This window comes from Silurus aristotelis (assembly GCF_946808225.1).
Source record: "Silurus aristotelis genome assembly, chromosome: 21".
Taxonomy (NCBI): domain Eukaryota; kingdom Metazoa; phylum Chordata; class Actinopteri; order Siluriformes; family Siluridae; genus Silurus; species Silurus aristotelis.
Genome location: NC_139594.1, coordinates 5,906,837 through 5,919,905, shown reverse-complemented (window position 1 = coordinate 5,919,905; position 13,069 = coordinate 5,906,837). Strand labels below are relative to the sequence as shown.

The window sequence follows — 13,069 nt, the reverse complement described above, 5'->3', positions numbered from 1 at the left end:
AGTTTTTTTATGACGATAATAATAATAATAATAATAATAATAATAATAATAATAAATGTATTATTATTATTATTATTATTATTATTATTATTATTATTATTATTATTATTATTATTACTAGAAATAACACGCTGCTAAAATAAAATAAAAATCAACAGAGGCTGATACCGAAACCCTGGTAAAGTAAATCCTTGGTATTTAATCTTACCTACAGTGTGTGAGGGTGTGGGTGTAGGTTTTCATATCAATAAAAGCAGAAGCCACACCTGAGTGCACTTGCTTAATAAATCAGTCTAAGCTTTCAGTACACTCTCGAGTACATGCACCATTTAAAAAAGTTTATTTTTTTCGTTATTCTCTCTCCAAAATTTATTGTCATTCTTTCTCCAAAAGTAGCATCATATTTAACCAATGAAATACTGTATATAAGATAAGATTAAGAACGATTGATAAGAACTTAAAGCCCAGGACACAGCAGGCTGACGATCGGCTGTAGGGCCACGTCGGGTAGTTTGGCGGTAGTTTTTTTTCGGTGTGTTTACCACCGTTGGCTCTGAGTTGAGTTTGGTCTTTTAATAAAACTGTCAACTGCGATAAGCCACGTTAAGTGTTTTCCTAAATTGTCTATAGGAGAAAAAATGCTTATTATGTATTTGAACATATTTACGTTAATATTCTGGACTCATGTGCTCGTCTGTACATAGTATTATTAATTATTATTGTGTTTACAAAGTTTGGAAATGTAAAAATGCTGTCTAATCGTATTAATCCACGTTAGGTGGGGTTTTTTTTTTCCACGTTCTGCGTTTTAGAATGTACCCAAACAATAACGGAGTAAAGAGAGAACACACAGACACTTGATGTCATTCTTGCTCTTGTCTTTGCAACTTAGCAGACATTTCTGATAAAAGCTACACGAATCCAGCAGTAATGATCGTGAAATGTCATGAGATGAGATGAGATGAGATGAGATAAGATGAGATGAGCAAATCCGCATTCATCTGGGTTAAATAACCCGATCCTTTATATTTTTAGATTAGATTAGATTAGATTAAATTTTGTTGTCATTACACATGTACAAGTACAAGGCAATGAAATGCAGTTTGGGTTTAACCAGAGTGCAATAGCAGCAAGTGCAGGATATATATTGTTTACATGATTTACCTAAGTTAAATAAAATGGTATTATAGGACTATAAACACTCATTTACAGATGTATATGTACAATGAATATAATATACAGATGAATATATATGAACAATGAACATAATATACAGATGGCTATTACTATAAACAAAAATTTACGGCAGGATATGAACCGTGTACATAATATATTACTATTACTGTAAACAGAAATTTACAGCAGGATATGAACCGTGTACATAATATATTACTATTACTGTAAACAGAAATTTACAGCAGGATATGAACCGTGTACAGTATCAGTGAGGGGCAGAGTTCAGTAAAGAGACAGCTCTAGAACAAAAACTGTTCTTTAGTCGGCTGGTCCTGGTCTGGAGGCACCTGAGACGTCTGCCGGAGGCTAGAAGAGAAAACAGTCTATGGGTTGGATTAAAGGAGTCATTAAGAATGCTGCGAGCTCGACTATGGCTGGGAGTGGAGTCCCTGTGATGCGCTGGGCGGTTTTCTCCACCTGCTGCAGTGCCTTACGCTCTGCAACAGAGCAGCTCTTATACCAGACTGTGACACAGCTGGTGAGGATGCTTTCTATTGCGCAGCGGTAGAAGTTCACCAGGATATCCGAGGAAAGCTGGTTTTTCTTTAGTGTCCTCAGAAAAAAGAGGCGCTGGTGAGCATTCTTGACCAGGCTTATATGACACAGGATTCAAGAATCCTTCTCTTCATTTTCTCTGATCAACTAAATCTGTGGGCTGAAACAATTCTTAGAGTAATTAAAATTTTTTGTATCATCTGCCTCTTTCACACCAACTACCTGCATGTCTTCCTTCACCACATCCATAAACCTCCTCCTTGGCCTTCCTCTTTTCCTCCTTCCTGGTGGAAGGAGCAGCATTCTTTATACCGATATACCCCATGTCCCTCCTCTGAACATGTCCAAACCATCTCAATCTCGCCTCTCTCACCTTGTCTCTACATGCCCTGTCCCTAGAATAAACTCATCTATAATCCTGTCCATCGTCGTCACTTCCAACGAAAACCTGAGAGTATGAGAGTGTAATGTTCTCTCACACAAGCGCAGAACGTTCACGCACGGTTTGTTGTTCCAGAGGCGCCTGCCTAATAATACTGTATATAGGAGGATCAAGGTAGCAACATTCAATTTAAAATAAAAAATAAAAAAATGGCAATGCAATATTTAAAATGGAGACGTTTTTCTTTGTATATACATTTACGTTTTCTATTACCATATGTGCAAAGTACGGTGCAAAAGGAAAATGAAATTATATAATTTATGACCCAAATTAATTTAATATGTCTAACATGTCCGAGCAGAAATGGTAGAAAATGATCATTTAAATGTTATTTGAACTAAATGCATTTTGCAGTCGGATATTTGTATATACATTTCAGTGTGTATTTAAAATTGCATTCTAGTATATGTAAAAATGTAAGAGGTAAAAGGTAGCAAAATAGTTATTTGAATTGTCTTTTTTTAATGCACTTAAGCAATCTCAACTCAAAGCCAGATCATACAATGCTCAGAGAAAATGTAAAAAACTCAAAAGTGCATTTCAGACTCTCAGGTCTCAGTAAGAAGGTTAAGTGTTGAAGTTCAGTGCAGTCCAGATGGGATGGAATTGCATGATATGGATTTTCTATCTTTAGACCTCAGTGAGGATGGGTTACCACAGCATGCCCATATGCAGCTTTCAAAACTAGGACAACAAACAAGTAAGATACACCTTATCAACCAGTAGATGGCGCCAAACGCCTAATTGCAGTACACTATACATCCCTGTTTGTGTCCTGCTTTAAAACTGATTTCTTAGGTAAATATGTAAAAGTCAATATTTCATGCTAATTTTTTACAATGTTACCTGGTCAATTATTATTTAAAGTCAAACCAAACGGTGGATGATGTCTATAGGACAATGGTGCCTAAAAGCAATTTCATTACCAGACACTGAGTAATATTGATATCATGTGAATCAGACCAAAAACTCACTTTAGTACAACATTAAAACTTTTATTTAGACTGCAAATTAACATTTAAGTTTTTGTGTCTGTGTGAACATTACAGGAGAAGTGAATACGTTTGATAATCTTAGTACACTGGCAACTGTTAAGGGGTCAAGAGTTGGAGTTCTATTCTGGGCTGCAGGTGAACATATAGTTTTTAAAATTGATGTGTTGTAAGCAGGTAAAAATGGGCAAGCATAGGGATGTAAGTGACTTACGTGTCTCCTCTTCTTTCCAGCACTTCCTAGCATTTGACCTCGGCAAACCGGTGCAGTTTGATATTTTTTATGATACTTTAGCACTTATAAAATTCCAGTGGACAGCCAATTGGTACAATTTAAAGAGATTTCTTATTAAAAGCTAAAAAAAGGAAAAGAAAATTAGTGTTGATGACTAGTATTTTTAATTATTATGTCACCATATCATTATAAATCATACAATTCTTCTACTAATTTCAGCTGCTCCTATCAGGGGTCGCAGATAATCTGTCTCCATACTACTCTGTCCTCTACATCTGCCTTTTTCAAACCAATTACCTCGTCCATCAACCTGTCCATCACCACTGCAAACAAATAAAAGCTCAGAGCCGATCCTTGATGCAGTCCCACATTGAACCCGTCTGTCGTTCCTACTGCACACTTCACTGCTGTCACAATGTCCTGCACCACCCTCACATACTGTGTGTGTGTGTGTGTGTGTGTGTGTATGTATATATATATATATATATATATATATATATATATATATATATATATATATATATATATATATATATATATACACACACAGTGAGAAAAATAAGTATTTGAACACCCTGCTATTTTGCAAGTTCTCCCACTTAGAAATCATGGAGGGGTTTCTCCAGAAATCACAATGTATGATTTTTTAAAACTATTTCTTTGTATGATACAGCTGCAAATAAGTATTTGAACACCTGAGAAAGTCAATGTTAATATTTTCTACAGTAGCCTTTGTTTGCAATTACAGAGGTCAAACGTTTCCTGTAGTTTTTCACCAGGTTTGCACACACTGCAGGAGGGATTTTGGCCCACTCCTCCACACAGATCTTCTCTAGATCAGTCAGGTTTCTGGCCTGTCGCTGAGAAACACGGAGTTTGAGCTCCCTCCAAAGATTCTCTATTGGGTTTAGGTCTGGAGACTGGCTAGGCCACACCAGAACCTTGATATGCTTCTTACAGAGCCACTCCTTGGTTATCCTGGCTGTGTGCTTCGGGTCATTGTCATGTTGGAAGACCCAGCCTCGACCCATCTTCAATGCTCTAACTGAGGGAAGGAGATTGTTCCCCAAAATCTCACAATACATGGCCCCGGTCATCCTCTCCTTAATACAGTCGCCCTGTCCCATGTGCAGAAAAACACCCCCAAAGCATGATGCTACCACCCCCATGCTTCACAGTAGGGATGGTGTTCTTGGGATGGTACTCATCAATCTTCTTCCTCCAAACATGTTTAGTGGAATTATGACCCAAAAGTTCTATTTTGGTCTCATCTGACCACATGACTTTCTCCCATGACTGCTCTGGATCATCCAAATGGTCATTGGCAAACTTAAGACGTGCCTGGACATGTGCTGGTTTAAGCAGGGGAACCTTCCGTGCCATGCATGATTTCAAACCATGACGTCTTAGTGTATTACCAACAGTAACCTTGGAAACGGTGGTCCCAGCTCTTTTCAGGTCATTGACCAGCTCCTCCCGTGTAGTTCTGGGCTGATTTCTCACCTTCCTTAGGATCATTGAGACCCCACGAGGTGAGATCTTGCATGGAGCCCCAGTCCGAGGGAGATTGACAGTCATGTTTAGCTTCTTCCATTTTCTAATGATTGCTCCAACAGTGGACCTTTTTTCACCAAGCTGCTTGGCAATTTCCCCGTAGGCCTTTCCAGCCTCGTGGAGGTGTACAATTTTGTCTCTAGTCTCTTTGGACAGCTCTTTGGTGTTGGCCATGTAAGTAGTTGGATTCTTACTGATTGTATGGGGTGGACAGGTGTCTTTATGCAGCTAACGACCTCAAACAGGTGCATCTAATTTAGGATAATAAATGTAGTGGAGGTGGACATTTTAAAGGCAGACTAACAGGTCTTTGAGGGTCAGAATTCTAGCTGATAGACAGGTGTTCAAATACCATTGCAGCTGTATCATACAAATAAATAGTTTAAAAATCATATATTGTGATTTCTGGATTTTTTTTTTAGATTATGTCTCTCACAGTGGACATGCACCTACGATGACAATTTCAGACCCCTCCATAATTTCTAAGTGGGAGAACTTGCAAAATAGCAGGGTGTTCAAATACTTATTCTCCTCACTGTACATGTATACATATATTAGGGTAACGGTACACATATTCATAACGAAAAATCTTCGGTAAAGTGATATCAGTTTGGCACACACGTGATAGCAAATGCAATCCTTTTTACGTGCAGAACATAGTTAAAATCTTTTCCCTCAGGAACGTGTTAAGAGAGAGAGATAGTTAGCTTTTTTTATTTTTATTTAAACAGATAGAAAATCACTGACTTCTAAAGCATCTCCCTTTCGTAAAAAACAAAAAAACAAAAAACAGATGTCTCTTCCTGTTCTGTCTCTAGGAAGATGCAGCTCTACCTATACCATGTTAATCTGTATTCTATGTGACTCTCAGAACACGCCTCTGTCTCTGTGTTGTGATACGTCATATACATGTAACAGCAGTGGTGCTGAGAGAATGTGCTCAAGAAACAGTTTAGTGAAGAGAAATCAATTGGTTATTATTGGTCATTTTCTATAATAATAATACAATTATAGAAGCTTCACTGTTCTTAATCTGCATGCATTGGTGGGTTATTGGCTTCGTTCTGCCGATCGGTTTAATTGAACATCAGTAGGTGAAGCAGATACATTAGTCACAGTGTATTAAAACAGTGCATCTCTCTCTCTGTCTTTCTCTCTACACTCTCACAACTGGTTTGGATACAAATGTCAAATGACTGTTAATTTTTACACAGATGCAAATTATCTTGCTATCACTAATGCTGCATTCGAATGAAGTCCAAAAGGACATGACATTTGTATCACATAAAAGACGTGGTGTTTTATCTCTCAGTATATCGGTGTGGTTTGGAAACTTTGCAAATGAGATACACAGAAATAAGAAACTGCTGCTTCAGGTATAGAATGTTCAGGGTCCAACTTCTCCTTTATAGAGTGCTTAGGTTCAATTATTTACTTTCAAATACTGATAATATTTTATTAGGCTAGTGTCTTGATTGGTTATTTAATACCAGTGGAAACCTTTTATAAAAAATAATTATTGACCAGTTTTTACAGACTATAAATGGTCAGCCAGAGAATTTGATGGAACACAAATTAGTGTGAAAAAATTTTTCTAGGAATATAGCAGGAGTTATTGAGGTGACATCCTGGGAAACTGCAGTGAAAAAAGAATGCAGCAGGTAATGAAAAAGTGAAACAAAATGCTTTAGCATTTTCAAGCTGTTTTCTGTTTCTGTTCAAATCGTCATCATGTGATAATGTCTGTAATTTTTTCCATTGTTTTGAAACAAACTTGTTCTCTGTTAGCTGCATACCTTAACCACAGACCACAAACTTAGATATTTGAGTAAGAGTACAAACTCCTACATACACAAGAATGTACATTTGCACCTTACACAGTCAGATGTTTTCAAATTATATTCACCCGGCTTTTATATATATATATATATATATATATATATATATATATATATATATATATATATATATATATATATATATATATATATATATACATATATATATATATATACATATATATACATATATATATATATATATATATATATATATATATATATATATATATATATATATATATATATATAGGAATGAGGGAACAGCACTGACTATTGCACTGACTGCCTATAAAAACTTTCTACATTGCTTTGACGTTGTAAACACTTGATGAAAGAGAAAAGAATCGGTATTGCGATTCCTCTGTATGCACATTGACACACTGCGCTGACAAATAAAAACCTTGAACCTTAAATACGACACAACTAAAATAAAAAGTAACTCCTTTTACACAATTTTTTATTTTGGATTTGCTTTTAAATGTACATAAAATGTAAACTACTGCTCTATAAGACTATAATTGACAAAATTATGCAGTTCGGTGTTGTAAGAAATGATGAGGACAGCATGAAGAATGAAGGAAAAATCTATTACAGAGCAGCAGTGACAAAATACACTTCAGGTTCATTTCTTAAGAAGGATACAGGATCATTCCTGCTTAGATATTCTTTTCTGTACTGCGTGTTATGTAAATGGGATTTAGTTTTAAATGATAATTAAGTGTATGAATTGAGAAATGGCCCACATAACCCAGTGATACTATTGTCTAGCCCGATGTCTGTAAATGGTAATCAAGGTCATGTACACCTTTGGTCAATTCATTTATTTTTATAGTGCACAAAACAGCTTTACAGAGAAAAAGCAGTTATGAAGTTGTATAAAAGAGTCTATAAGCTTAGTGCTTATAAGTATATTCCTCATAATTGTAAGTTTATCCCTAGAAAAATGGTCAGAGATGGTCCTTGATGTCCCACTGCCACTCCCATATTAAGAGAGATTAAAGGTTATTCACCTACTTTTCTGCACATATTACATTACAACTACCTCTATGATATTAAGGCCATTTTGGGAGGCATAAAACCTTTATAAGGAAAGAGTTTTCTACAGTTACAGACCCACAGTGAGAGAACCCTTACTCTACACACACAAAATCTCAAAGAACCATGGGGTTACCATGCCACAGCTTCTCTTATAACTCTGTTTTCAAGTTTCAAGTGATGGTGAAGAACGGTACGTATTTCAAAAAATCTATGGAGTGAAAAGTCAGATGTCGCTCATTAAAATGTCAAAGTAAAAAAATTTCCAAACGTACACATGCTTAACAAAATGCACTTAAGTAGAAAAGCTTCGTTATTGCTGTACACATAGCTAATTAAAATACTCAGTGTAGGCTTTATTAACTTTCCTGATCTGGAATCATAATTGCAACTGAATATGTGCTGCTCTGCTCCTACAACAACTCCAACAGCTTCCCACTGCACTTCAGTTACTTCAGCTACTGAAGGTCAGCATTTATACACCAGTGTAAATTATTAAAAAAAAAGTGTGCATAAGTATGAGATAATAAAAACTGTCCTTAGTGAATTAGCAACGATTACGCCCTGATTATCCAATCCCTGAAATAAATATGAATATATATTTATACATGTAAAGGCTTTGTTGCTGCAGACTTGTATGTGAATGTTTATCGTAGTGGAGAAGACAGGCAAAAACTCATACATTTATCAGACAAGTGCTTTCCTGTCCTTATCGTTTGTTGTGATTATATCACAGCAAGGAATTTTGTAAAACAAACATTGTGCAATTGATAAAGCAGGGATGTCTGAGGAAGTTTGTCAAATGAGGTCCATTTGTAGCTTAATCTAAGGATAAAAACCTCTATGTGACATTATTCCTGCCAAAAACTGTTTGAGTCGGAGTGTTTGTGTAGAGTGTTGCCATAGCGAGCTGGCCGTGCTAGGGACATTTTAACCCAACCGGCCAATTCACATAATCTCGGTTAATAGAGAAGACATGACACAAAACAAATCTATCTCACCATACAAATGTAAAGTATTTGTAAATGCACTACTCAAGACACGATTTCAGGCTCAAATGAAGGAAGCCATTTCCTGCTCTGTTCATGCATATAGTCAGGCCAGTGAGGTTCATGCAGCTATGATGCATTAAAGTTCAAGCAACAAGTCAAAGGGGACTTTCCTCTACTGAAATACCACTGGTGTGCTGCTCTGATGAAAAGTGAGCTGAAGTAGAGTAACATGTGCTTCACTTCTAGCAACACACAATTACATTTGAGTAGATATTGCTCCCAACTGGAAAAAAATGCAAGAAAAAATTTAAGCATAGTGAGAACATTTTCCTTAACTACTGCCCCTGATTTGAATTCAAGCTTTGCAAGCTTCCCTCGAACCCTCTGCAACGTCATTAATAGCCGAAGAGGGGGGTGCTTACAATGATTGTTTTCAGTGTAAAGAAGGTTTGCTTTACTGGGGCCCCAGTCCCTTCAGGTCCCCCTTCAGTCGAACTATGGCATGGACAAGAGCAGCAATGCAAAGCAGAGCTTTTGTTAGAAGTCACAGCTCAGTTTTTGGGTTGCCAAGCAGGATCAAGTTGGAATTCCTTTCGCCTCTTCACCAGGACTGTGTAGATTTTAATCTAAAAACATGCTGCAGAATACACTGAAATGCCTTATTCTCTTCATCCTCCAAAAAGGTAAGATAACACAGTTGGATGTACACTGAAGTAGAGATGATATGCACAACTCAATATTTAATTTATAAAGAGCTTGTGTTTAGCAAAGGCAAAAACTTTTTTTTTTTCTGAACATAAAATGAATGTTCTCTGAATTCTAAGTACAGTTTAATGATTTATTAACATTCAAGTAATCAAAGATAATACATAAACTAATGTTCAATCCAGGAAATAACGTAACTTTATCTGAAGGCTGAGGGAAGGTTTTCTCCCCAGTGCAATGTTTATTTTCAGTCAGAATACTGCTAATTTAAATTTGAGGGCAACTTTGTTTGTGTTAACTCGTACACCAGTGCACTCGATGTAGAAGTTAGAAGTTATTCCAAACATTGTATGAGTGTGTACTGAGATCCTGAAAGCATGTCACAGAAAAGCACTCAAAAGACTGATGATTGGAATGTAAAAAAACCTAGAACCAAAAAAAAGACCATAAAACCAGTGCGCTCTCTCTATGTTCGTTTATTGAAATTTTATTGCAGGAACCGAATATGACATAAAATTCTACAAATAGCTTGAAGATATTTAACTGATAAAGTCAGTAGAGTATTTGGAAAACTGTATTTTTTTTAAATACAACAGAGAAAGAGAGAGACTCAGGAGGAGTTTCTAATATCAGGCTTTTGAATTTTATATATTAAAATGAGCATAATATAATAGAATACAGCATATATATATATATATATATATATATATATATATATATATATATATATATATATATATATATATATATATATATATATATATATATATATATGCTCATAAGGCAAAGAGCTACAGCAGTTTTGTCTTTTTTTGTAATTTAAAGAATAGTACATACTGTATCTTGATGTAGTTAAATCTTGCATGCAGGAGATGTTTATAAATATATATATTTCCACTGTCTTTAGCATCAGGTGATGATTGCTCTCTTGAGATTTCTCCCTCGAGAGCTGTGGTAAGGTTCGGAGAAGCAGTTTCGGTCAGCTGTATGGCGTCTCGGCCTGTGCGTGTTTTAGGATGGGAATCAGCCATCGGGGCATCATACACTCAGCGTGACCTCGCAGTCCAGTGGCAGGTGGACAGTTTGATTGATTGGATCGAGGAGCCGATCTGCTACGGGGTTTTCTTCACTGCACCCAGACAGTGTGAAGAGAAGCTCAACCTTGTTCTATACAGTATGACAAAAGACCCTGAATGTATTACTGATTAGATAATATGACTTTATGTATAAAAATAGTAGAATAGAGGTAGAGAAAATATTAATATTATCAATATATTAGAGGTAGTGAATATATTTTCGGTGTTATTGATTTGCCAGAAACTCCAGACAGCATCTCCATCAGCTTGGTGAACCACACCGGAGCCATGGTGGAAGGCAGAGAGTACCAGCTATTGTGTGAGGTACAAAACATCGCGCCAGTCCAGTACCTCACCCTGCGCTGGTACCGAGGCCAGACTGAAGTATACAATAACACATTCTCTGAGCTGTCACCTGCTACCCCGGTACAAGTGTCTTCCACCCTGCTAATCACTCCAAGCAAGGCAGAAGATGGAGCTCCATACAGTTGTGAGGCAGCACTGGAACTGGGACTAGAAGGACCTCAACCTCCCCCCAGAGTGAAATCAGAGCCTCTCAGCCTTAATGTTTATTGTAAATACATCCAGTCATTACCTACAAGCACTGTCTATAGATCAGTATTAATGTTTTTACAAGAACATTGGTAAAGATGATTTTTCCTGATTATTTTCCTTTAGACCCGCCTGAATCATTCGACCCACAGCAGGAAGTCGTCGAACTCGACGATGGCGACAAGATCATGCTCAATTGCTCAGCGGGAGGAAATCCGCCACCTATGTACAGCTGGAGCTCACTGCACCTGCAGGAGATTGATGATAATCAGCCGCTTATTACGACATCTTCCTCAGGCACTTACACCTGTACTGCATACAATTTACTGGGCAAATCGAGCAAGCAGTTCATCATCAAGCTCAAATCCAAAGGCAAGTTTTAATGATGCTCTGAACACATGAAAACATGGGAGGGTCCAGAACGGGAGTAGGCTGAACTCCCTGAAGCAGGACAATAATGACTGCAATTGTGAATTTTTCAAGATACATTTATGATAAATTTGAATGAGTTCACTGAATGAGGTTTTAAAGTTATTTTGTAATTATACTAAAATTACAGTAAAATAAATGTAAAAAAAAAAAAAAGGGGGAAAGACTAAAAATAACTAGATGATAGATAATATGGATAAAGTAAATGCTATATATTAAGGGAGAGAGACAACAGTAAAGGTTCAAGCATACATACAGTACTCTTATATACAGTAGTATGTTGGAGCATATGGAAGTCTGTAGAAAGACATGTATGGGTCTTTTCCTTTTTTCAGGTGTTTAGTTTCACATTGTGTTTTTTAACTGGATGGATTTATGCAGTTATATAGATGGGAAACGTTTACAGTAAAAAAAATATTGCTACATACAGTGTGTTGTATTCCATGTTGCCTTTGCTGTACTCACACTTTGCCCTTTCAGGTGTGAAGACTTCACCGATATCCAAAACGTGTCAGAGCACTGCTATTTTTTATTTTTTTCAGACCAACAAATCGTCCAGTTTCTTCTGTCACATACATGAATATTACATGCATGAATATTTCTAACATTGTGTGTAATGTCTGTGATACTTGATTAATGCATCAACTTGTTTAACATTTAAAATCGTATTTTTAAAATAAAAACAATCTCACACACACCTGTTTTTATCTGTTTTGTTTGGTAGAACTGGATTCACTGTTTTTTAGTGAAGCTGCTTCGGGTTTCCTAGGGTTGACTTAGATCAGGGGTCACCAACATGGTGACCACGTAGCCCGCAAGGACCACATGAGTAGCCCGCGGGCCTTTTCTAAAAATAGCTGTTTCCTACTTTGTTAAATCAAATGTTGATAATTATTATGAGAAATCATTAACATGATCAGTGTTTTCACATAGATGAATATCATTAATTATTAATAATAACATATAACTGGTAGCCCTTCACGTTAATCGGCACCCAAGAAGTAGCTCTCAGTTTCAAAAAGGTTGGTTACCCCTGAATTAGATGCTTCTTGATTCAAGGCCATTACCTAAACACTTTCCCTAAAAACGATACTTAATTTAAGGCACTTAAATCTACAGATAAAGTACAGATATTGTGTAAAAATCTGAATTAAAATAGGAAGCATCCAGCAAAAAAATATGCTCTTGTAGGTAGTTGCTTTAAAATGTATTCAAGGAGAAAAAAAAAAGATTTTAACTGATGAAATTACATCAATGTCCTCCTTTCATTTGAAAAGTAATTTTTATACCTTTTAACTTTGGATTGGCAAAAATTGTGCTATTGGAATGGATGCTAGTCGATCCTAGCATTAAACAAAAACAAGCTAGCTTAGTCAATTAAACCCAGTTAATGTTTGAATGTATAAAAAATGACCTCAACATGCGTTTTAAAATTAGATTGAAGTTTAAGATTTATTATATTTAAGCTAGTTCATAGCTCCTGAA

At 36.3% G+C, this 13,069-nt stretch overlaps 1 protein-coding gene across 1 annotated transcript; it reads left to right on the top strand.

The window, feature by feature from the left end:
• Nucleotides 1-9,267: 9,267 nt before the first annotated feature.
• Nucleotides 9,268-12,279, top strand: LOC310716935 (cell adhesion molecule 4). The gene is made up of 5 exons (XM_083524584.1): nt 9,268-9,505; nt 10,435-10,701; nt 10,845-11,177; nt 11,282-11,527; nt 12,065-12,279. Exons 1-5 carry the CDS (start codon nt 9,457-9,459, stop codon nt 12,187-12,189), a joined length of 1,020 nt encoding a protein of 339 aa, XP_083380710.1. The 5' UTR covers nt 9,268-9,456; the 3' UTR covers nt 12,190-12,279.
• The last annotated feature ends 790 nt before the right edge of the window (nt 12,280-13,069 follow it).